Source organism: Cupressus sempervirens, chromosome 3 (genome assembly GCF_028749045.1).
Source record: "Cupressus sempervirens isolate cs-2001-9-10 chromosome 3, ASM2874904v1, whole genome shotgun sequence".
Taxonomy (NCBI): Eukaryota; Viridiplantae; Streptophyta; class Pinopsida; order Cupressales; family Cupressaceae; genus Cupressus; species Cupressus sempervirens.
Window position 1 is genome coordinate 492,785,117 of NC_143120.1, and position 27,794 is coordinate 492,812,910.

At 36.4% G+C, this 27,794-nt stretch overlaps 1 protein-coding gene across 2 annotated transcripts in view; it reads right to left on the reverse strand.

The window, feature by feature from the left end:
• SIK1 (Protein kinase superfamily protein) overlaps positions 1–27,794 on the reverse strand; it is a 234,777-nt gene that overhangs the window by 53,488 nt on the left and 153,495 nt on the right. For both annotated transcript variants that reach the window (XM_089820509.1, XM_089820510.1), the window contains exon 14: positions 25,901–26,042. In XM_089820509.1, the coding sequence (XP_089676635.1) occupies positions 25,901–26,042 (142 nt within the window). The remainder of the gene's footprint in view (positions 1–25,900; positions 26,043–27,794) is intronic.

A 27,794-nucleotide genomic window follows, 5' to 3' on the forward strand; every position in this document is an offset into this window, starting at 1 on the left:
ATCACTTGGTTTTTAGAGGAAACAGACCATTAGGATGAACCAACCACAAGTTGGCATACATAGTGTGTAGGGGTGTAGACTCTAGGCATCGACATACATATAGCACACATTCTAATTAAGGAAAGGGCATAGGACATAAGATCTAAAACAGACAATTGAGAAAAAGGAAAGTATCATCGGGCCTCACGACATTTTTTTAATATTCAAACATATATCTAAGTTGTCTCACATTTCTAATAAGGCAATATATATATAACGTACCTTTTAATATATGGCAAGTATGTAAATGTATTAATATGCATATGCCATATATATAGATATCATAGAAATTGACATTAGCGTGATATAATGATACTTATGATAATTTAATTTTGATAACTTGTCTATTAATTAAATATACAAAAATAAAAGATTAAGCTCCCATAGTGGAAGTGCAGGGATTGTTTGCAACTCTATATAAATGGCTAAGTGCCAGTATAAAGATTGAGTTCATCTCTATACAAATGGCTAAATTGAAATTGATGGAATCGCATAATGCCAATGTGTGAGGTTCATTTTGTGATAATCCCCAGTGGAATAGACTAATAAACAAAATAAAAATGATAAGTAGATTTTCCAAAGCAATATCATACAATAAAAAAATTAGAATTTATAAAGGAGCATTCCTTCAAATTGCCATTAATATTTAAATTCAAAATTGTTGTTATTTCCAATGATAATTAATTATTATTCCCTTATCACTTATTTTAATTCTTTCAAACATTAAACAATAATAATAAATCAAATAAATATTATCCTGATTATTTAATAGACTAACTAAAGTGTGAAGATCATTTATAAATCATAATAAATAAATTGTAAATTTGGGAAGGAAGCCACGACTCATCAAATATTGTGACCTTCCAAATTGTAGACTCCGCACATGTAAATAACAACTATTATGGGAAGAAGAAGGCATCGAATTAGGGAGTCAGAACATACACCACAACATTTGAAGGAAGAGACAATCCATCTTACCACAGACAAGGTGGACATTGCTAGATAAACTATCCTTTTAACAATATTGAACAAGGTCCAGCCTCTAGCACATCCGATGGGGATAACAAGGAAGAAAGCATGTAGAAGTCATCTCCAGAAGGGAATACATGCATAGAGCCACCATTAGAAAAGATTCGGTATCAAGTTTGGCAATTCGACCAAGGCAAAGCTTCATACCCTCTGAGCACTGGTAGAAGGATAAGTGTGTTACACTAGAGCATAATCGATTGAAGACTTCAAACACTTGAATAGAAGTAACAAAGAAACTACCCCCCACCCTTGACAAGCTTCACCACATCAGTTACAAATATGTGGTAGTCATAGAGGCATCCATAATCAAGGAGGAAGGAACAAAGTTTACTGTTGGAGCCATCATTAATCAATGATTATCCATTTTTCTACTACAACACTCACACAACCACAAACAAAGTAAGAATCAGATTGCAACATCTCAAAAGAATAAGAGATCTGCCCATAGAGTTGGAATATTTTGCAAACTAAATAGACCCAGCTCTGAGATATAGTGAGCTAGGAGCCATATTGACAGAGACATTGGAAGACTAGAATAACTCTGAATCCAAAAATAAGAATAAGGCAGAGGTCATCTATCTCTAAAGGTCAGTATACTGGAAAACACAGGCATATGCATATGAATGGATGGATTACCTATTAAGGTTATTCATAAGGCCTAGACTGAGAAATCTTCTAGGAAGGATGGATATATCGGGATCGACTATCCATAGGGTCTTAAAGAGAGGATGTATAGTGAGAAGATGATGCTTAGTGGAGAGTTGTTCTAAACAACTAGAGCCACAAGAAACCCTCCCTTAGGAATTAAGCATCTGATCACAACCTCTCCTTAAGAAGGAAAGCAATTGGAATTAGGGATCTTATGTTGCTCTTCTCTAATAATTAAATAATGTTCTATTTTGGTTCATTTCTCCACTAGAGTACTAACATCCTTGCAAGAGTAGAACTCAAAAGCAAGAAGTTTAACCAGATAGATAGGGGACATTACACATTCCCTCTTATAAATGGCTTATAGTGCTAGTGTGAGGGGTCACTACAACCCATGTATAAATGTCTCGGTGAGAATAATAACTCATAGTGCTAATGCAAGAGGTTAGTACATCCCTTGTATAAATGGCTTATAGTGCCAGTGCGAGAGGTCAATACAACCCTTGTATAAATGGCTAGATGAGAATAATGTAATGGCCAGAATATTCTAATGATGTCAAAATATGCATATGTTAGTGGTCTTGGATCGAGGATGTCCTGTTAAAGAAGAACCTTAAGGGGTGCACTCTAGAAAAGACTGTAGAATAACTAAGGGTTAGGAAATCCGATCTGGAGATGTCATTAAGGTTAGGGTTAAATTAAAGGGTAGAATAGTATAGTTAGATTTGTTATTATTACAATTCTAACAATTATTTTGCTGGTATTACTTGTCCCAAGCTACCCCTAATAACGGGGACATTATAGTGGTATTTGAGCATAATCCTACCATCCTATGGAATTTTGTTAGTTAGCACATCGACACATGTAGAGAACTATGCCAAAGCAAATAGCCCAAGAGTTGAGAAGCTTCATAGAACAAACTAACAAGAGGTTTGAAAGAACCAATGAAAATTTTAAGAACTCCAACAAAATATTACTCGAAGCTATACAAAAATTAAGGAACAACAATCATAGTGAAAGACCCAACCCAAATCTACCGAGGGATTTGCATTCTAACCATGAGGAAAATGTGCCCTTGTCACAAAGTTATGTGCCTTGAGATACCTTTCCTTTGTTCATTCTAAGTGAGGAACCTGTTATAGAAGAAGAAACAACCACAAATAGCGTAGAAGAAATTGCACAAATGTATGCAAATTTGGATCTAAACACCCAACAACTTATTTCCATTGAAGAATACTATGAAACTAAAACCATGGAAAACAGAAAGAAAATGCAGGAAAGGTTCACAACAGAACAAGCAAACACTAACACTAGGTTGTGCAACAAACAAAAGAGTTACACAGGTGCGAGCACAAAGTTGGGAAAAAACAGAGAAAGAAAAGAGCAAGCAAGCTCAACCCAAATGCTAAGGCAAGCGAAAACCACAAGTCAACATGACAAAAACAATGGTCAAAGGGTTTGCAAGCTCCAACAAGCACCAAGGATGATGCACGAGTGAGGTAAACCATTAGCAAAGTTGTTCGTCGAGGGGTTAATGTTGTCAAGCATTATGGGAATCATTGTGAATAGAAACTTTTGAAAATTAAAATACAAACACCCTATCATTCTTTGGACTCATTTAACTTGGGCATCTAACCACAAAATCTTAATTCAACCAAAATTGTTCTTTGTATGGTGAAGCTTCTACTATGGTTTTCTTCAATTGTAATTTTACATTGATTTGTGAACAATGTCACTTGCGGCAACTAAATAACATAATTTGCATCCTTTCTTGGAATGGCAATCCTATCTTCCGAGCCTAAAGTTGTTGTTCAAGGAGCCTCTTAATGGCATCTATTATCCCTACAATCATATTTCTTTGTCCATGTTATTGGGGAAACAAAAAGATTATGAGAGCAAGCCATCAAGAAGCAACAAGTAGTTCAAGTAGTTCTGAAGCACTAGATCCACCAAATGGCATCCTATCTCACCACATATACCACCAGATGCAAAAAACTAAACAAACAAGCTTTGATGAAGGAGCACATATTTAAAGCTTAATAAAAATACTTTATCTACCTTGCTTCTACATTTTTGGAACACAACCATCTCCTTTGCAAAGAAAACCACAGTTATATATCGAATTAATTCCTTAGACCAAAGTTCCACAAAATCAAAGACTAATTTTACAATCACTTAACAATGAGGATCAAGTGACTACTTTGATACCATGTAAGTAATATTAGAATGTTGGGTAGAGCAAAAAGAAGGTAAGAAGGTTTTCCACATACTAGGCTTCTTTTCTTTGTATTGTTCACACATATCCATTACCTTTTTATTGTAGTTTCATCTCCTAGTTTACAAGTTGTCATGTTCCCCATCAGAGAATATAGTATTCTAATAATTAAATGATTAATAAATAAAATAATACAATTTATTATTAAAAAATTAATATAAATCAAATTATAATTGACCATAATATATTGTTATTAGTGTAATAATTAATAATGTATATATTTTATTTTATTTTAATAGGTAAAAAGCTTAAGCCATTTAATTATATTATTTAATAGAATAATGTTCTCTGTTCAAACAGTCACTGGTAGGAAAGAATGGAAAAGAAACCCTCCAGTCTTGTCTGGTACATAATTCATATACCTTAATACAAAATAAGAGAGGCATACCCCAGTTCCTATCTGATAAAGGGCTTACCCTTCATTATATCTGAACCTTCCTAAACAATCTTATATATTCCTTCTTGGGAAGCATTCCTTCCTTGCATTTATCTTTACAATCCCTTTTGTCCTTGTTATTTCTATTTTGTCTTTGATTTCATTTTGCATTGAAGGAGCGAACTTAGCGATTGAGTTATGCTATCTGCTCTCCTTGATCTATTTTTGCTGCTTCAAAAAACACTTCAACTTCCATGTTAGCGTTAGTGGAAAGTTAAATTTACTTAGATATATTACTTGTAAATTAGCTGAGCTTACAGTTGTAATTATTTACTTAATTAACCACTATTCTCCAATTTTGGATTTTAGGCTTGGATTTGGTCTTTTTTAGAGTTTAACCTCTGGAATTAGTATTAATTTATTATTGTTAGTTAGCTAAGTCTCTTTCTTACCTGCTTGGTTTTTTGGGTTCCCCCTAATTATAGAATTTTAACAAATATGTTGTCTAGTGTTAATGTTCATTCTGGCTCTGCTTATAATATAAGTTAATAGATTAATACAGTTAAAGTTTAGTAAATTCTACTGATTTTGAAACAGTCAGGGTTAATCATGGGCTTGAAAAGAAGGATTAGCAAGGTACTGTTACTAGCTCTTAAATCTATCCTTATTGATTCTCGAAGCCTTCACAATTCCATCTATAAATTACAGTGTGACAATGAGAAATTCCCTACTTTTATCTTAGTAATTAGAGATGGGAATATAAACAATATTTTATTAACCTTCTTTTATCCCCCTATACGTTGTAGACTCGTTACATTATGGTTATTCATCTGACATTATTAGGGGTGAAGCTGGTTCATCCTCGTCTAGCTCTCTTTTCGTGACTTGGCTTGGTAACTCCAGCATGCAGATATCCACTATAGAGTTGCTTTCCTAAGCTTCAACCTCATCTTTCGCTAGATATCTATCCATCCAGTTGTAATTGCTTGTTGGTCTGATATGAAAGAAGATGAACAGGAAGTTCAGATTCCTTTTAATGATAGGGAACCAATTCACAAGTCTTCCCGAATCGAAGGATGAAACAAGAGGATATAACGGGATGAGCTGCCTCTTGTCAATAGGTCATTATATATATACATATATATATACATATATATATACATATATATATACATACATATGTATATATATACATATGTATGTATATATATATGTATATATGTATATATATATGTATATATGTATGTATATATCTATATGTATATATGTATTTATGTATATATATATATATATATATATATAAGCTGATGCTTACCAATGCTTTGTCAAGGTTGCCAAGGTATTTGTGCTTGAATATCCATTTACAGAGGCTAGAAATACTACATTTATCAGATTCGAGTAAGCAAGCCATTGCCAAAAACATGGTCGGACCCTATACCAGTCAGTGTTGTTAACAAATTCCAACCACAAGATTTTGTATACTGACCTCTTCATCAAAAAATAGGTATTCTGCAGAACCAAACTCAGATGCAAGTCAGCAATGGGTTCGTCAAAGGCCATTTGAGGGGATGGTCCCTTCAAATTTATGATTGAATTCATTTTATGAACCCGTGATTAGATGAGTGAGCTAGCCTTCCTTTTATAGGCCCTGGATGTGAGAAAACCTGGAATACGAATGGGGGCAATCTGAAGAGTCGAAATGAAAGCATGCTCCGAGAGAAAAGTTAGGGTTAAACGGCCTCTTCCACTACTTTCCATTTGGGAGAGGGTGAATCTATTTGACTGTGGTCATTCATGCTTCCACGTTTTATTTTGGAATTGAATTATTAGCACAAGATTCCTTTATATGGTCTCTATCCACCGTTATCCCTAGTTTTGTTTTGAAGCAGCCATCCTAAGTTTGGATTGCTGCCTGAATTGAAACTGTTATCGAAAATTCTGGTCTTTCAAACTATAAATGTTTGCAAATTCCTTAATTTCTCCTCTAACTTCCAATGTATTTAGCTTGCCAATTTTATGTTCATTGCCCGTGATTTGTCTATTTGGGGATTTATATTATCACATACATTATTACAATATCAAACCATTGAAATAAAAATTTCGGTGATATTTGCTGAAGAAAACCAAAAGAAATTGAGAATACATAACCATAGACTCAGTTCATATATAACCTTTGTTTCTATTAGAATAGTGTGAATATGTACATTGAGATATGCTTCATCGAAGATCTTTCTTGCCCTAGCTAGCTCAAAATTCTATTATTATAAAACATAGTGCCCAAAACCATTGAGGCAGTTACAAGATATTGAGAGCTGTATATAATCCTTATCAATAGGGTAATTTCAAAATTACAAGTCGATAATGGATATATCTACATTACGACAAGAAACAACTCAGAAGCCTTTAAGTCCAAAAAATGAATTTCATTTACTACTAGTAGTATGCTAATATTACCAAGCCACAAACAGAGGATACATTCAAGATTATACAAAAACTAGGGCAGTCGTTTGATGATCAAAAAGTTGTTCCAACAACAAAATTAGCGAAGTCCTCGGAGATACCATCCTATCCCCTTCCAATCCACACAAATCCGAGTGTTGGTGGCAGCTATTAGGAACATCCAATTGCGTGTTATTATCTCTTCTCTTCCTCAAAGGACCTCTGGTTTTTGATTTCCAAAATAGGGTAAATCTGAACAGGTTGATACTATACTCCATACTCACTATGCTATGGAATGCATAGATTGTCATCTATGTTTGCTAAAACTAGGTCTAATTCTCTAATGACGGGACTTTTGAACACTACCCTACAGAAGTCCCTAATTGCATCCTTATCCCTATATATGCAGGACAGAGGCTACAAACATGGCCACAAAGTCAGTATTGTGCTTCTGCCTATGTATAAGCCTAGAGAATTCATCCCCTACAATGATCCTAAACTCTAATAGCCCTGTGAACTAGCCCATTTTTGTTCTTCGACATTTTCTTTATCCCTCAATCACTAAACTCCCCCCAGAAGGCCATTTCCCTCTTCCTAGGACACATCTGAATTGGCATGTCCATAACTTGCCTACAACAAAATACTACAAACCAATCTAACACGGAGTTCTACCTACACACACATAAGAAAGAGATCATCAACTTTGAACTAAAAATGAAGGATATTGCTCCCTTAAATAGATAAATTGCTACCATGGATACATTATAGGGGAAGGCGAAGTATTAATCAGTTGTCATCCTTTCCGGCCTTGATTCGAGTCAATGAGCTAAATATGATGACCAATTTTGTACTCCACCTTTTAGTGTATGAGGGATTATCTTAAAATGATCTTGCAAAATGTTTGTGCAGATTCACTGGATTCACATATATAGATGGTTTATTGTTAAACCTAAGATCACCAGGTTCATTCTTTGTTATGATTAATTTCAAGAGAGTATAACATGGGTGTGATGTCAAGTGGCGGGTTTATCATATCACGTTTTTTAGATTTAAGGAGAAAATGTCAGATACTTTCATAAAATATGTTTCAGTTCTTTTAAGGATTAGTATAATGAACAGAATGATTTTAATTGGGATCCTAATGCTAAAGAGTGGCTCAATCTTGGAGTATGCGAGCCTATTAATTTTTAAGGAGAAAGTCTTCCCTATCTGCACCTAAATTGGCTAGCTCGTCTACTAGTTTATTGCCCTCTTGAAATATATGTTGAATCTTAGTTTCGAGGAATTTATCTAAAAAGAGTAAGGCTTCTTCTAGTTTAGAATTTTCTTTTCCAATTTGGAGTTGATCTGCTCTTGATAGCGTTTACAATAATTTGGGAATCACCTTCTATGATTAGTTTTGTGATGCCTAAAATTCGAGCTTTGTTTTAACCCTTCGATTAGAGTTTCTATCTCTACCATATTATTTGGAGTTATCCCAAGGTGTGTATAACCCGTTTTATTTGCCATTTATTGTTTGTTGTGTAAATGATGCAATCTAGCCCTGCCTTACCTGGGTTTCCTCTTGATGCTCCATCGAAATTCAGTCTTGCCCATTCTGGACGTGGGGGTTCCCATTTGCAATTGATCTTGGCTAGTTTACTTGCCTTGTTATATAACATTGGACGACTGATTAGAGCATTCCAATTTTTTTTGCATTTCCAAGTCCCATTCCAAAAATATTCCTTCCTCTTTTATAGAATTTCTTAGATTGTTATTCATTACCTCTATTATGCTTGTTTCTATTTTGTTGACAAGGGAGGTCATTGATAGCTCTTTGTCTAAGAAAATCCTCCTATTCCTTTCCTTCCATATTTCCTAGAGGAGTATGGATGGAGATATCTGCCATAATTTGTTGTATATCTTGGAGTGTTCGTACTTGGGCCAACTATTTAAATGGTCCTTCAAATTTTCCAAAAAGGCAGCTTGCCAATTTAATTTCTATGAAAGCCACTGCTAGCATATTCTAGTAGTGGGGCAATGGTATAATATATGTTATGATGTTTTTGAATCATTTTTACAAAGTGGACACCTAGATGGGCCTTCAAATCCTATTTTTGTAAATTTGTCCGTTGTAAGGATCCTATTTTGTGTTGTTTGTTTACCGTACAAGTAAAGAAATCAACGCATACAGACAATAGAACAGAATAGCAGAATTTATTCGCATATGCCAGACATACATTATGCTTGATAATATCTATAATAGTAGATGATTGATGATTTACAATGATCCCAAACGGGATATAAATACTACTGCCGAACCTTCCCAAAGGAGTCCGTCGGCCACAACATTACATCTGCTACAAACTATTTACTGACGACGTCGGCTGCAGAATACAAAAACACTGCCGGACATCACCCCGTCGGCTACAGAATACAGAAACACCGCTAGACATCATTCCATCGGCTACAAAAACACCGCCGGAACCATCCAATCGGCTAACACCATCCTCCCCAAAAAGAAAAGTCGTCTCCGAACGACAATTACAAAATATCTTGATAGCCACTTGTGCTGCTTTCTCTGCTTCCAACACTGGGTCCACTGAGCTAAGTGTCCCTGCACTGCCTCCAACTAGATGATTAGCTCCTCCCGAGCTCTCTACGCATCCACTAAGACAGCCTCCCGGCCAACACCTACTCCCAGTGCCTCGGTACACAAACAGTCCATGCCTGCAGCAACTTCAACTCTTCTGAACTGGTCAGATTCCCATGACTGATATCCGCCACGACTGGGGGTCCAGGGGGCAACGCCCCCGGCGGGGTCGAGGGGCAGCGCCAAGACCAAATTATCACTTCGAAACCCACACAAAACTGCACGGAACACACCATTTCTGTCTTTTTGTGTCGATTCTACACTCTTTCTGGCAACCACTGATGCTTCCCATTCCCTTTGGCATCATCTGCTGCTCATTCCGAACAACTTGAATCTGTCGTCGTTTTTTTTTTTTTTTTAATATGTTAGCCATCAAACTAAATTCAATTCATGTTACAGGGCATCTGTACAACCCGAGACGGACTGCAACTCTTCAGCAGTTGCCAAACCGTCGCCATTTGGAGCTCACCCATGTCAGAAATTCGGCCATGATTAGGCGGCAAGCCGTATGAAACAGTCAAAAACTGAAATTTGAAGCCCCTTTCTTGAATCTTTCTATTAGCAGTGAAGAAATGCTTGAAGTCTTTGCACGATTCTATCTCCTTCTGGCAGCGAATGGCAGAAAAAGCACGCTTCTTCTTTTATTTGGCTTTGCTTCCCCGCGTAGAAGTCTGGCACGACCAAGTTCCAAGCCCGCAAACCTTTCCTTTCACCGGTGGAGGGAGTTATAAGTTTGGAAGAAATGATTATAAGCCCGCGGGGCTTTCTTCGGCGGAGGACTATCCCAACTTGATGCCCACGGACAGCTTCCCGCGAGGCTTTTAACAGTTTGTCCGCGGGGACATTCCTTTGTTACTCCCGCGGACGGCCATTGTCCGCGGACAGGCCATTGCCCGCGGGGCTTTTCAGTCCATGGGGCCCAATTTTTTTTTTTTTTTTTTTTAAATTTTTTTTAAAAAAATTTTAAAACTTTTTTTTTTCTTTTTTTTTTTTCATTTTAAAAAAAAAAAAAAAATACAAAGCACCTCACATTTGCCTTTGACCGTCGCCATTCGGCAACGACGAGGGAGTCTCCTTCTACAACAACGACAAAGTCTTCTTGGCACCATATTTTTTGAATTTGGATCCGTTGACTGCCGGAGGTACCTTCTGCCCGTCCAAAGTTGATAATCTGATTGCTCCATTGTTGACAACCTTTCGAATCTGATATGGTCCAACCCATCTGGCCTTAATCTTTTCCACTTTGATTTCATTCCGACCGTCGTATGCCTTACGTCTGTTCTGTGCCACCTCCGTCGCCCACTGTGCCTGCGGTCGTCGCGCAACTGGATTATTTCCTGGCTGTCGGTGCCCTTCCACTAATTTTATGCTGCGTTGTAACATTTTCTTTCCGCGCGGTCCATTCACCATGTACCAAACAGTGAGATCTTTCATTTTTCTGTGTTTAGCCTGTATGTTCTTCACCTCAGCTTCAGCCATGGCAGCTTTTCCTTCTTCTGCTTCCCTGCATTCCTCCAGACATTTATTTTCCTTTGTTTTGTCACGTTCGTCGACCGTTAACATATTGCAACTCGGAAACAGTTCATAGTCTTCTATCTGCCAATAGTAAAGGCCATTCACCGAGTCTAGGTCGTCGTCATTCGATCTTCCATCTAGTCTCAATATTCCTTCTTCGTACGGTTCCATTCTCTTCTTTCCTTCATCATCACTTTTGTCATCGCTTTTTGAATCTGACGATGCTGCCTCCTCGCCGACCATTTGTGTGTGCAAGTCAATTGTGAATCTTTTGCCTCTGCCCTCTATTGATAGGGTATTTCGTTTCCAATCATGCTTTACTTTTGCTTGCACCAACCAATCTTGTCCCAGAATAGCATCATATCCTTTTCTTTTCAATGGAATAACCACAAAATCTAATAAAAATGGTTGCGTACCAATAGTTACCGTTTGTGCCCTTAAGGTTCCCAACGATTTGATCCCGTGCTGGTCCGTCGTGAGCAAGTGGAATGTAGGTGGCCACAGCGTCGACTTTCCCAACTTCTTCCAGGTATCCTCCGGTAAGACATTCACGCCAAACCCTCCATCAACAATTGTCTCTGTCAAAACATTTCCCAAAATCCCCATCTCGACGACCACTGGATGTCGTCCAGAGGTGAGTGCCAACAGCATTGGATCTGTTGTCATCACTTCCCTACTATTCCTTCCTGTGTCCTCCGATGCTTTCGAAAACGGTGTATGATTCAGAATGGCCGTCCGTAACTGGGGCATTGTGAGGAGGTCACTTATCTTGACTGGTATCTTCGTTTGTAAGATCTGTCGTACAATGTTTTGTTCTGCGAAGTTCCTTGCCAAGGTGTCGGTGATGTCCTTCAACTGAGATGTCCCCGCTGACGATGCCTTTGCAATGTCCGCCTGTGCTTCCCCCACTTTTCTCTTTTCCTCCGCTTGCCTCCGTGTAATTGCCAGAACCTCCTCTACATCCGTGCCAACAGTGATCAAGTTTACTCCAGCCTTTGGACACTTGGAATCTTCGTGATCGTCGGGTCTGCACCATCTGCATAATAATTTCGGTGTGTTTGCCGCTGTACAATCCCGCGCAAAATGACCCCACAAATTACATGCTCGGCATTGAATGATCGGCTGTCTGTTTGCATCATACTGGGTTCGACTTCGGCTTCCATTATTATTGTTATTGTTTGCATTGTTTTTATTTTGCCCTCTGCTATTATTGTTATTTTGCCCTCTGTGTTTCCGCTACTACCCGACGGGGAAGCCTCCTGTGTGAGAAACACCTGCAGAGATCCTCTTGTCTTCATGTTAAAGGGACAGTCCTTTGTCGAATGGCCCATGATCTGACAGATGTCACAGAATTGGTTCTTCGGACACGATCCCTTAGTATGACCGTCGGTCTTACATTCTGTGCACCACAGTTCACTACCTTTTGGCTCCTTCTGCATGTTTTTAAACTGCTTCATCATGCGAACCATATCCTTCTGTAGGGCACGAACCTTCTTACTGCTGCCTTCGTCGTCGCTACTATCATCTTCGGCAGGCTCGTCGTCATCAGATTCAGAGGAGCTAGTTTTCTTCTTCTTTGTCTTCTGCTCACTTTCAAGGTCCAGTGCTCTGTTATACACGTCCACATATGATGACGGTGGCACAATTTTCATTTTCCTTCGCAACTTCAAGCGTAGGCCGTCCACAAACCATCTTTTCTACAATCCGTCCGCTGGCTTGCTTTCCATTTTGTTTATTAAGTCTTTTAATCTCCTGGCGTAGACGCAGACAGTTTTGTGCTTGCCCTGTTTGGTATTGAAAATCTCTGCTACGACTTCATTATCATCCTACAAGCGTTTAAATTCTGCCAGGAACTCCTTTTCAATGTTATCCCAGCTATTTAGCTTTTGTGGATCCGTATCCGAAAACCAATCAATCGCCACACTCCGTAGGGTTGCCGAAAATTGTCTCATCTAGTCGTCTTCATCAGTTATGCCATTTGCTCTCCAGATCGTTTCACATGTTTTGCAATGTCGAATGGCATCGGCCGTACCATCGCCATTGAACTTCGGCAGTTTCTCTTTTGGTCCCGCCATCACAATTGGTTTCTGTAAATAGGCGTTGCTCGGTCCTACAACACTGGCGCTCTTCACTCCCACACCGGCAGTCTGCACTCCCACACCGGCGGTCTACACTCCCACACCGGCGGACTAGTCTCCCACACCGGCGGTCTGCACTCCCACATCGGCGGACTGGTCTCCCACACTGGAGGTCTGCACTCCCACACCGGCGGACTACTCTCCCACACCGGCGGACTGCTCTCCCACACCGAAGGTCTCGACAGCTGCGAACCTTGGTGAAGAAGAAGGATCTTCTGAAGTTGTTTCCCGCGGAAGTCTATACCGGACGAAGAGGTCACTCCACGCGCGTGCTCCCTCGGCACTGCGAGCCGTGCGAGTTGATGCTCTTCCTTCTGAATTTTCCTCCATCGATGAACACAAATTCAAGAACTCATCCCGTGCTTCTTCCACCAATTCCACCCATTGTCGAGTCTCCTCCAACAATTCTTCGACGCTCCGATTTTCGTCGGCAATCTTCTGAAATCTCCGTCGACGTTCGATTTGCTGTGCCAAAATTAAATTCTCTTACGCAATACGGATTCCATCTTTTCCCTTGAGCTTATTCCGATCTTTGTTAAGCTGATTTGGCATTAATCTTCATTCCTCCCACCTTCCAAATTCATAAGGCAACGGTGCCAAATGTTTACCGTACAGGTAAAGAAATCAACGCATACAGACAATAGAACAGAATAGCAGAATTTATTCGCATATGCCAGACATACATTATGCTTGATAATATCCGTAATAGTAGATGATTGATGATTTACAATGATCCCAGACGGGATATAAATACTACCGCCGAACCTTCCCGAAGGAGTCCGTCGGCCACAACATTACATCCGCTACAAACTATTTACTGATGACGTCGACTGCAGAATATAGAAACACTGTCGGACATCACCCCATCGGCTACAGAATACAGAAACACCGTCGGACATCATTCCGTCGACTACAGAAACACCGCCGGAACCATCCAGTCGGCTAACATTGTTGACCATAGAAATATGTCATCCTTTGGTAGGCATGCTTGATCCCAACATTAATTTATTGGAATCTCTATTTGATCCCATCTTTGGGAGTCTATAATTAGCTGATAGCCTTTTTTAACTTATAAATTGTTTGTAGATATCTTTTCCTTGTTCATAAAGGTTTGATTCTTCTATAAGTTTCAATGCCCATCATTCTGTATTGTCCACTTCTACTTTGTATTTGTAGATGCTAACAGATTTCCCCCAACACAGAGTAAGGGTTTCTTTAACATTTGTTGGTATATTATATTTGGCTAGGACATGAAGCCCATCCCACGAATCTTCCCAAAAACGTGCTTTCTCACCATTGCCTATATCCCATGTTAGGTATTCGCTTATTAATGGTCTGCATTGTATCATGAAGTTCCATGTTTTGGATCCCTTTGGGAGATTGCTGCTATGAGAAATAGCGAGAGGATCTTCACTGTTCAAGCATTTCTAGTACAGTATTTTAGTCCACTTATGATAGTGGTCATGATACATTCCCCAAATTAATTTTGCTCCCAAGGCTTCATTTTGCCAACTCAGGTTTTTAATTCCTAATCCTCCTTTATCTTTTGGTCTGCATATGTTGTCCCATTTGATCATTGCTAATCTTTTCTTTTCTTCTGTCCCATTCTAAAAAAATTCCTTAGTTAGTTGTCCAGCTTTTTTTTGGTTCCTTTGGGGAGAGGTAAACATGACATTTGATATGTTGGAATGGCTGATAGGACTAATTTAATCTTGATTGGTCACCCTGTTTTTGTTAGGCATTTATCTTTCCCATTTTCAGTCTTTTATCTATCTTCTTGATTATTGAGTTCCAAGATTTACTCTCTCATGCCTTTTTCTAACTGTATCCCTAAGTATTTGGATGGGAATGTTCCCTTTCTGTAACCCATTTGGTTATATATTCTTCTTTCCATCTCTGGATGTGTATTTTTAAAAAAGATTCATTTGATGGTTGTTAACATATTTTGAGATATCCACGTAGCACTGTTGGTCGGATTAAAGTACAAAAATGTTCAAATCAAGCTTGAAGGTTATATTGATTCTGATTAGGTCGGTTGCTCCATAAACCACAAGAGTACAATAGGATGTTGTTTCAATCTTGGGTCAGTGATGATATCATGGTTCAATAGAAAACAACCTACAGTTTCCTTGAGTTCCACCGAAGCTGAATATATGGCAGCCTCCATGGCAGCCCGCAAAGCAGTATGGCTGAGAAAGCTATTATTTGGATTGTTTGGAAAGCAACTAGATCCCACAGTGATTCATTGTAATAACTAGAGCTGTATCAAACTTTCTGCTAATCCGATCTTCCACAATCGCTTAAAGAACATTGAAAATCCATACCATTACATCAGAGACATGGTTGATAGAAATGTGATCAAGCTGATTTAAATTAGCACTAATGATCAAAATGTTAACATTTTCACTAAGCCTCTTGCAAGGATGAAAATAGAGTACTTGAAAGGTAAACTTGGTATGACAAATTTGTAAATACATTTGTAAATTTATATATTCATGAATAATTGAAAATTAGATTGTCTGCAAACTTGTAAAATGAAAGGTGACAATCTTTCATATGTGTTTAAGGTCACTATTGTAAGGTGATGATCTTATCAATATTTGATCTATCTTCTAACACCAAAAGTGTTGAAGTAAAGTGTTATCATTGTTCTTCGGGGCAGAGTTTGCCAGACACAATGATGACCATCATGGTTCTTCGAGCTGGATTTTTTCGAACACCATGAAAATTTATTGTTATGGTTCTTCGGGCCGGACTTTGTCAGACACCATAATTGATTAACCACAATTAAGTGGTATTTAAAACTTGTGTATATATATATGTTCCAAATCCCTCATTACTAGAGAGGGAGTGTTAAGAATGTTAGCTTCTTACTGAATTAAAACATCCAAATTAAATGATATATTGATTATTCATATTCATTGTCATATGTGTGTGTGTGTGTGTGTGTGTGTGTGTGTGTATAATCTATCATAAACTTATATTGCAGAATACAAATTATTTGTGAGAGTTTACTTATTAATGACTTGTCATTCATATATAATATAAGCCTATAAGCCATTCGAATCATTAATATTGTTTGTATTAACTACGTCAGACTCTTGCTCTAACACACCGATTGAGTATCATGTGTCTTTGCTTTGGCACACACTGATTGAGTATCGGATGTCTTTGCTTTGGCATATACACTGATTAGTAATCAAGTGTTCTCTCTTGCCTTACACACTGATCAGTATCAAGTGTTTTGTGTTTAGTTATGAAGCAGTGTAATTACATATATGTTGAGGCATGGTCTCATAGAGTCATGCCCCTATCTGATTATGTTAAAACATATATATACCTGCTCTATTCAATCTCCAGATCATATCAATAACAGTGGCATATCGATCTCAAGTTAAATCAGAATACTACAACTCATTTATTGAACATATATTGTATTTACATGAATCATTATATCAGGAAATCTAATCACAAACTTTAGTAGTGATTATTATTAGACACATAAAAGGAAGCAGTCAAGCATTCAAATTAGAAACTCAAGGTTCTCAAGGATCAAAGTAATCTCAAAACTGAAAACACATTTTTTTAGTCTCCTCCAATAAAGATCTCTTAAACTTTGTCATGATATTCAATAAGTTATGTTGGAGTTTCTTTGAGAACAACCCAAGTTGGCATTGTTAGTGTTCTAAATGATTCTACATTACAGTTTGGCTTCCATTTAAAAAAATTTACACTATATCCTTCAAAGAAGCAAACAGATCCTAAAAGGTGTTGAAGATGGTAGCTGCGATAGAGATCTTTATCTCTGGAAATATGAACGTTATTACCGTTATTGTTACGTTCAACTAAAAAGGACATTTATGCTTAAATTGTAATATTGAATGTAATGACATGTGTCATTCACATGCATTGTGGCATGAATATTCAAAGAGTTATTATTAATTATAAGAGTTATAGGAATCTCAAGAGACCCTTTTGGTTATAATGTGAAGAGTCTTTCCTATTGTTATATATTCACATCAAGCAAAGGACATTGTACACTTGAACATTTCATTTTCAATAAAGCTATATTTTGTTGTGTGGCTGGGTTTTTCCCTTTATTCTCGAAGGGTTTTCCCAAGATATTTTTGGTGTTCTTTGTTTCAGTTTTTGTCTCTTTCTTATGTCTGATTATTTTCATGGATTTCTGGGCTCTAGTTTCAACATGGTATCAGAGCAAGGTTTTGATAACAACATTAAAGAAAAAAAAAATTTCTTTCTTCTAATTTGTGTTTTCAAATTATTTACAATTGAAAAGAATGATTTGTTCAATAGAGGAGTTGTCAGTTCATTGTATCATTGTTTTATGAAGCCTTGAGATTCTGGTATTGATCTTGTTACAGTAGCCTCGCTTGTTATTATTATTTTTAATAATATTTCTTGCTCGGTTTCCAAATCTTATGATAATTTAAGTGTTGCCATTTTGGTACTGTTTTATTTTATTTTATTTTGATCTCTGGCGTCAATTTTGTTGCCATCTTCTCTATTTAACCACAAGTCATATGGGAAGTCAAGGACCTCTGATATATTTTTGGATGGCATTTGATTCTGATATATAAAAGAAAATGCAAGGGAGCTCACGCATACCCGTTCCCTATTGAAATCAAGCATCTTCTTCCTATCTTGCATCATGTTAATGGAGTCTTCATTTTTCTCTAAGCTTGCATTTTTATTTTTGCATCGTGAGTATTATATTGATCTCCATATGAAGAGATCTTGCATGTTGTGAATTTTTGCAATTGATACTCTCATAATGTCATAACGCGTTTACTATTTCTTCTCGGCAAGCAATATTGTTATCATGCTTTTTGATTTAGCACTCTAAGCATTTCAAATCTTAACTTTAGAGAAATGTTTTGTAATCCACAATGGAAGGGTGTTATTGTGGAAATCACTTTTGTTTTCCTTTGTTTTAACATTAAAGATGGAATTCAGCATGTCCTCCTTATAATCGAGTGTTTTATTGCATGCCATGTTTCTTCGTGCACAATGGAGTTTTATTCTTTCTATTCTTGTTGACTGTGTCAATCTTGGAGGTGTCCGGTCGTGTTTTGTATATCTTGTAACTGTTGCCCACTCAATTTATCTGGCAACCATTTAGTGCATATTGAATTAATTTTGCCCATCTTGACCACCACGAGCCCCTCTCATGCATCGCCTTTATGTTTTAAAAAGCTTATTCTTGTAGCTAACATAGATCTAGTTGTTTGACGTTATTCATTTTCTGAATCCACGGCGCCCAAAAAAAAAAAAGGCATGAAAGATTTCCATTCTCAAAAGAAGAACTCGAGTAAACGGAACGCAGAGCCGCGCTAGAAGTCACAGAGCAGAAACTCCACAAATAAGAGGCAAGGAGACACGATACCTGCAACATATGAGGGCAGAGGAGGAAGATGAAGAGGCATTGTGCGGGTTCTTCCGGCATCCCGAAGTTCAAAGTTACAAATCTATGGGGAGGTGCCGATGGAGGTGCAATGTAAGGCGTATTAGACTGATAGTGTTTTTGAAATGAACGTCCTCAAATGCAGCAAATTCAAGAGCTCAAGATGGAGTAGCTCGAAGTTGAAGAGGTCAATTCAGGTCGCGAATCTTCTTCCAATGACGATTCAAGAATTCACAACAAGTTAACAATTGAATTCAGCCATTCTATTTTTAATAATTTCATAGTTAGTTTTGTGGAATCCATCATGCAAACCCTCCCTCTTAAATTTTGGGAATGGAGTCGCTTTTGCCAAATGGAGTCGCTTTTGCCATATGAATTAGTTGTCACGATTGAGGACTTTCTCATTATTGGACACAAATAATAATTTAAAATAGCATTAAGATAAAATAAGTGAGAGATATGGTGTTCTCTTTGCTAAATTATGTTGTCCTTCATGTATTTTTTTTTAGTTTAAGGAAGGACGTTTTTGTTTAAGGACTTGTACCAGTTCTGGTTGAGTTACGAAATGCCCAAAATGCTAGATGCAGTACGGCATTATGAAAAAGACAACATGGTTGTAACGGGTGTATTTCCCAAGACGGCTTGGTTTGATTAACGGCTCTGCTTTAGATATAACACTAAGAGGGAGCTTATGATTTTTAGAGGGAAGTTTCTTCAGCTATCTTCTTATGATACTCAAAGTATTTTTAATTTTTAATTTTTTTTTAAAAGATATATCAATCATTGAATGCATGTTATTAATAAGGTTCTTTACTTGTGATAAGTGATTGTGATGTAGAATTTGCGATTCTTGCTGAAAAAGAGTTTCAGATGTGATTGCATTCTTCAGCTAGAAAGTGGGACTTTGTTGTAAAATAGTATTGCATGAGGTTGCAGAGATAAGTATTGCATGGAATTGAAGAGATAAGTATTTTTGTTATGTTGATATTAATGCTATGAGATTTACAGGCATTATTCTGAACCTCTTTGTGTATTTGTGTTTATTGAGATTAGACCACAAAGAGATGAGTATTTATGGTTATATGCTTAAAAAAAAAAGAAGAGAAATTATGTTTAGCATTGATAGTTGATTATAATAATTTCTCTTGGTTGCAAGATGCAACAAGATAAGGATTACAGCTCCAGAGGGAGATGTTGTGCTTTAGAGGGAATTTTTTGCTTCAGAGGGAAGCTTCATAATTAAGAGGGATTGTCTATGGAATCCCCTTCACTCTCATATACGCTTGTGATACTTATGGTAGTTGTAAAATTTGAGACTTAAATGGAACTAAGTTTTTATAATGTCCATTTTATTCTTGGGTAAATAAATGAGATTGTAAGATCAACTATGATAACTCTTTCACTATGCGATAGTGAACATCATGTTGAGAGAGCCCATGATGTCATCACGTTGAGAGATTCTATGATGGGAGTTGGATGTCATGTTGAGAGATTCCATGACAGTTTACATTGAGAGAGTCTGTGAACAAAGGCTTAGCTGTGAGTCTTGCAAATCTTTTCATGTTGAGTGATTCCATGAATATGATTGATTGTTACAGGTTTTCATGTTGACTGATTCCATGAATATGATTGATTGTTACAGGTTTTCATGTTGAGTGATTCCATGAATATGATTGATTGTTTCATGTTTTTCATAGGATATATGAGATGAGATTTTATCATTAACATTTTGGTCGCAGTCTTGTGTGATTGTTCAGCTAAAGATCTCTCTCTGGCTAAGAGGGAGTGTTGAAGATGGTAGCTGCGATAGAGATCTTTATCTCTGGAAATATGAATGTTATTACCGTTATTCTTACGTTCAGCTGAAAAGGACACTTATACTTAAATTGTAATATTGAATGTAATGACATGTGTCGTTCACATGCATTGTGGCATGAATATTCGAAGAGTTATTATTAATTATAGGAGTTATAGGAATCTCAAAAGACCCTTCGGTTATAATGTGAAGAGTCTTTCCTATTGTTATATATTCGCATCAAGCAAAGGACATTGTACACTTGAACATTTCATTTTCAATAAAGCTATATTTTGTTGTGGCTGGGTTTTTCCCTTCATTCTCAAAGGGTTTTCCCAGGATATTTCTAGTGTTCTTTGTTTCAGTTTTTGTCTCTTTCTTATGTCTGATTATTTTCATGGATTTTTGGGCTCTAGTTTTAACAAAAGGAAGTTGTCTTTAACTGTAATACTTTTGCAATGCACATAAACAAAGTGGTTAGAATGAGATATCATAATAAACTGTTCCCCACAAGATTCATGAAGCCAATTGGTTAATCTCACCTTTATAGTTTCTAACTCCTAGCTTCTCACACTCCGGCCAACGTGACTTGCTAAAGGGGTTGCTAATGATGATTGTGTTTAGGATCTCGTTGTTGTTATGGGGGTCTGCATAGGGTCAAGCTAGGTTTAGTGTTAATGAATGAAGTTCTTATCCGATCTAATCTAAAACCTAGAGCTTGCATTGAGTTCCTCATTACCAGTATCTTATTTGAGGGGTTCACAGAGCTATTACCATAATTGAGTTTTTGGCTAGGACCTAAGGGAACCCTATTAGCCTTTGATAAATTTAGAGGCTTGTGACTTACATTTAGCTGTGTGTGAGATGTGGGGTGGGCTAAGGCTTTATTTTTTTGATCTAGTTGAAATCTATTTGAACTATGATAGGACTGTCTCGATCTAAGGTTAATAGTCTGCTTTCTCCATGAGGTCATGTTTATATGTTGGAATTGTTGCTGCTTATGGCTCTTTGCCGATATGTTATTATTTGTCCAACGCCTCAGCTTTCTGCCAACTTTTTTTTGTTTCTGACTATCTCCCAACCTTCTTCATCTTCCTTTTTTCTTTCTTTACTTTCCATTTGGCACTAAATGTTCATTTGTGGCCTTTTCCATGTCAAGTTTGTTCCCGTGCGATCTGGCGGTTGACATTGCTTGCCCTCATTCTTGCGTGCAAGTTTGGGCTTGCCGTAAATATTTTCATTGCCTTTATTTTGAGAAAAGTTTGATGTATGTTTTGGTGTTCCTGAAGAATCATACACCACTTTCCCCGAATATTCTCCCAGCTCCTAGTGCTCGGCCAAAGCTGCAAATGCATTTGATATTGACAGGGTTTTGGTTAGTGCATATTTGGTTTGTGCAAAATAGTGACTGCCCTGCATTTTTGCTGTTGAGTTCGCAATGCACTTTGTACTGGATTATAGAGCCATATTTTTTTAATCCATAAATTAAAATTTTGTAATTAACAATATATATTACTTATATATCACATTCATATAATAATATTAATGTCATGATTAATAAACAAAATATATATTTTTATATAAGATTTTACCACTAATATAATTATCAAATAATAAAATGTAAATTAATTAATATGATGAATAACGAGAGTGGGACAAAGTCCTTGATTCCTCTTTGTACCCTCGCTCAAGAAATTCATCTGATGTAGAAAATAGGTGGAACATCAAGCCAATGCCAAGCATCACAGGGTCTACAATTTGGGGAGGGGGGAATAAAGAATATGTAGGTAATTGGTGTTGAGGAGATAAACAGGAAAATACATGGCATTAGAAAATACCAACCTGAAGGAAAAACACGAAAGTCATCACAGGAGATAAAGAGTCATCGTGCCAATGTCAAACAGTCATCATGTTATGTAATCGATGAAGAATTTTGAGGCAGTGAGGGAACAAGGTACTAGCCTATTTCTGAAAAGGGGAATTAGAAACAAAAGGGACAGTATAATCATCGACGAATAAGAAATAATACAGGAGAATATATATATAAACCATATCAACTACAAAATATCATGTATTGAAATTCATATGTTGGTCCTTTTGATTACAGTAGCAGCAAGAACTGAACTACAAAAGCTTGTAGGGAAATACATTAGTATGCAACGGAAAATCAGCCAGTATTATGAACCAAGCATTAAACAAAGACCAATAATGTAGTTTATCCAGCAGCAACTTGGATTGAAGGGAAGATACAGTAGCACTGACCTAAATAGGAAATCAAGATGAGAAGGAGAAACATATGGAATGCACAGATATTCTCTGACACTCAACACTTATTACAGCAATATTCATAAGAGAAAGATGTGGCATTTTGGACCGAATAATAATTTCATTTAGAACAATTACCATGGAGATATCTACTATCATATGAGATACAGATCAAAGAAAAGAGATCAACAAATGTTATAGAACAAAAGCAAGGAGGAAGTAACTTAGTCTATATCAATAATCGATATAAAGGAAGACCAAACAAATAGTAAATAAAATTACCAAGCATCGAAAGGATAATAGCATAAGCAACATTACTAATGTTTTATTGATCAACGACAATATCATTATTAATTAAGAGATAGCAACTTATATAAGTATTAATCGTTCTATATTGTCAGTCATCACCAATAATAGTATCTTAAGACTATTTGATATCCTTATGAAGACGCATGCTTTCAATGAGCAGCAATTATAATAAATGGACATCAATGACAAAAAAAGGTTATGAAGATAATTAATATCAGTGACCTATAAGAAGACTAATTGGTAGTCATAAAATGACTAAAATATTACATTTAAAAGAGTGCAATTAACATATAAGATCAGATATTGATTGCGCATGAAGGCAGTGATTAGTGAAGTCTACTCATTGTTATGAAACGATGTGATTTGTATAAAGGAGACATTGATGAATAGACATGAGTCATATCTTTTGCAGCATAACTAATTGTTCCATTTGCAAGATATAATAAGGCATTCAATATCACTTCATCTAGTATTATGAAAAATTAGAACATTTTATCTCTTATCCTTTATTGGATCTATTCTTTGGGCAGATTGAGCATCTGCCCACTTGGTGAATACCAATTACACACACATTGAGGAAGATCGGTGATAGCGCCATTGGTTGCAAGGAAGAGAGAATTCAAATAATTGTCTCAATATTTCGAACCAACAAAGCAGGGACATTACAGAAGTTCCTATAACCACTCACATTCTAGTGATAAATGATCCATAACAAATCATAAAAAATGCTCATGGGTACTAACTGTTTTCCTTATCCACACTAACAAACTTAAATATACAGGAATGATGTATTATTCCCAACAAGTACTTTATGCATGATAACAAAATCTTCAATCTTTTTATCCAGTCCTTGAATGCTATTGATGATTCCATCCACGCACTTGAGATAGGTGCAACATTTTCTTCATCTTTCATTTTCAAGCTTTCTAATTGTCTTTTATGGGTTTGGAGCTTGGACATTTTGATTTTGTCATTGCCTTCATTAATGTTGTTAAGGTTGTCTCAAATTTCCTTCATGAAATCATGATGCATTACTTTGACAAACTCTGATTTGGATAGACCACACAAAATAGCATTTATGGCCAATGCAATGTTTTCACTTGCCTTCTTTTCAGCAGAATCCATCATTAGAGTTGATGGAGATACATAAACATTCATAACTGATTGCCCAATGTCAAAGCCAAGAGCTGTTAGATAAGTCCATATCCTTCATGCTCAAAAATGCATAAGCTTGTTTCATCAAACAATGGAGCTCCATTTGAAGAGAAACCTTCTTGACTCACAATGTGCAGTTTCAAGATCTACCTTCTAGTGATTAGAATACTATTGAAGGAACACACTCTAATACCAATTGATTAGTACACACAACTGTAATGAGATGACGGGCAAATCAATATTAGTTAAATCCAACAATAATAAAAACAGCAATCACACAAGACCTAGCAACTAAGAGATACAAAATTTATGTGGAAACACTTTCAAAAGAAAACCACGGAAAAAACACTGCTTGGATCTACCATCCAAATGCAGCCAACAATAAACTTCTCTTTACATATCTATGGGCACCAACCCACTAGAGACAACAATCCCCACCATTTAGCTCCAACTTAGCAAGAGACATCTTTCTTCCATTGAGAGACACAAGCTCCACATGAACAAAATCTCACCTTCTTGAAAATAGCTTCTTCAATGGATTAAGATCATTTGAATTTCCTTCATAAAATCTGCGCACAAATTCTCCATGTATATATTATCTTCTTCAAAAATATGTTGAAAATAGGAAAAATATAACTTTAATTGCTTGCTCACATTTACCCCAACACAACTTCTATTTGTGCCTTCCTTATGCCTCTTCACCCAAGTGAAGTGATCCTTCAAAGGAGGTCAGCCTGATTTGAATCCGATAAATGTATTTTATTTTTGAGAAGAGGGGTGACCAAACTAAGAGAATTGCCCCATTACAAAAGCCCGTAAATAATTTTAAATTTAATTTCAATCATCTTGAGAAGTGGTCCCCCAAATTGGATGAGATTGATGAGCAATCATAGGTGCCAAAAATACGATTAAAATTTCATAGAGGTCGGCCACAAATAACTTATAATCAGGACAAAATATCTCATGGGTTGTCCAGAATCCAGCCAACAAATGGTCTTTTGTCTTCAATGAAATATCTCGTTTTGACATTAACGACAACATTCCCAACACACTTGTCACATTTTTTATGTGGTTCTTTCATAGAACCTAAGATTAGTGCAAAACTTTTTGATTTGTGAGATCTTAATTTTCCTATGGTCCTTGTTCTTGACAAACTTTCCATAGAAACCACTGAAATTGTTGAAGATGATCTTTGGCGAGCTTTCCATCCCAATCCAATTGAATTTTTTCTCTTTTGAGTTTCTTGTTCTATTGTATTTCTTATCTGTTTCATTTACTAAGTTTTCCCAAATAATAAACAAATCAAGATTGCAATATTTCAAAAACTATGGAAAACTTTTCCACAAACTTTCCTCCAATTTTTTTGCTATATACTTCCATTAAATATTCATATTTACAATTTTTTATTGACTGTTTTAAACCATTCCCAAGCTTTTCAATATAATCTGTTTTTGTGAATATGTCTGTTTCCATTTGAACCTTCTAACTATATTTATTTATCACCTGCTTTTTAGTCTATCTTAATTTACAAACCTTGATGTGATTTGTATGCCTTTTAATTTATATTTCAGCATTTAATGAGCATGCCATGGCAGTTACTAAACAGCCAAGCTTCCTTGAGTGACACAGCCTCCTGTGTGCAGTGCAAGAACATGGACAGAATATGGACTAACACCACAATGTTCTAAGCACACAGCCCAAACTATACAAACTTCTCATGCTATTAAGAAACCATTACTGTGTAATTCCCAGAGAGGAAAGAAGGTACAACAAGAAAGTGATTAATTTGTGAAAATGTACTATATGTACAAAATGAGCTCACATTAAGGATTTGATATACTTTAGAAAACTGTAACAATGTACCTTGCTTTAGAACTAGCCAATGAAGTATCCAGCTTAGATGTGTCAACATCCACAGATGTGGTTGTTGGGTTTAAAGTATGAATATTCTTTGTTAACAGAGCCGGTGAAGCAGTTTTGTGAATAACAATGGTCTCAAACTCACCTGAAGCAACAGACCAAGTAGAAATACCCTTTAAAATTGTAAAGTAATAAAATGTAAATATATTCAAATTGGAAAAGTCTATTTTAAAAACAAGTGGCAATCTTGGACATTGGCATTAATGCAAATCTACTTGATACAATCTTATATAATTAACTTTGTAAATATGAATATTCCTAACATATTAAAATATGACGAGATATTAATTGTATTGAGTCAATTTTTTTAAAAGAAAAGACATCCTCTTAGCAATTGTTCTTGCATTGCCTTCGAAAGATATTTATTTTGTTCTACATATATTATATATATACACAGAGAGAGAGAGAGTTGGGGGGGGGGGGGGGTAGTGGGGGTGCGGTAGGGAGCTGGGGGTGTTGTGGAGAAAGCATATTCAAGTTGGAATTAACAACTTCAAAAACAAGCATATATTTTGCAGTTCATCTTTGCAATTCTATTAGAAAAAGGCCTAAATAAAATATTCTTTAATTACATTGCAAATAAGAGCATTTCATTTGTGTTATAATATGACCAGATATAAGCATTGCAGATGAATAACCAAATTTTGAAAAAGTAATTACATCTTGGCAGTTTTACCTTGCATTGCCTTGAAAATATACTAGGTCGATAGGGCTTTAAATACATTCATAAACAATTAAAAAATGTACAAGGACAAAAAGAACCCTGAGAATTCAAAATAAGACTACAAACTAGAACAATAAAATAATAAAATGATAGCTTAACAAGAGGGGGCAATCAAAAAGCAGTTTTAATTCAACCAGGAAATTCAAATATAAATGCAAATAGCTTAAGGCTGTTACTCCTCAAGGGAAACAAGGACAAAGAAGCTTGTGGCTAGATAGCAATGCTGTTACACATTTATATAAACATTCAAAGTCAAAGAAGACCAACTATATCACTATATATTATCATAACAGATAAAATAGAAGATATGATAATGTTAATAATTTAACCAACCTGAGAGGAAGAAAAAAAAATTCACTCAAACCTCATTGCCACGTAATGACCGAAAAAGCCTAGAGGTAGAGACAAAAAATTTGATGCTTGCTTTGCCTGCATGATGGCCTTGGACACTGAGTAAAATGTAGATCTACAAAACCTAGCATGTCAATAAGACAACTGGTATATCCTCCTAGCAACATATCGTGACACATGCCTTCACTCACCTTTCACCATTTACATGTGGATCAGGCACAACCAAATATATTTAGTACCCCTGAAATATAGGATGGTCTATAAGTAAGTAGTTAGCTCAATAGCTTGTAAGCTCCTTCCATCCAACTCAAAAATGTTGTAGTACCAAATTTGCCTGCTTGTGGTTGATTTTCTTTCCAGTACTCAAAACACAAAACATAACCATCTTCTACTTTCTTTTAGCATATTTTCATTTCTTGAGTTTGTCTTCACTTCTTTTAGTGTCCCTTTCGATGCTTCCTCTATGGTTGGTAACTTTTCAATTTTCTGAGTCTTTTCCTTTGAAATAGAAATACCACCAAGTTGGTTCCACAAACCCATATCCCAAGCGCAACCACCAAATCATAAGTGGCAGTTTTTTCATTGATTTCTAAGGAAAATAAAAGATTATATTTGAATTATAAAAGAGTCTTGTGCAACTTAGTACTTATTGTTTGTCACCATTTCTTGAAAATCTCACTCAGCAAGCTCACATTGCTTTTATGCCTATTGTAAACAACCTTAGAATTTTTAAGGCATCCAATACATTGTCCTATTGCAACA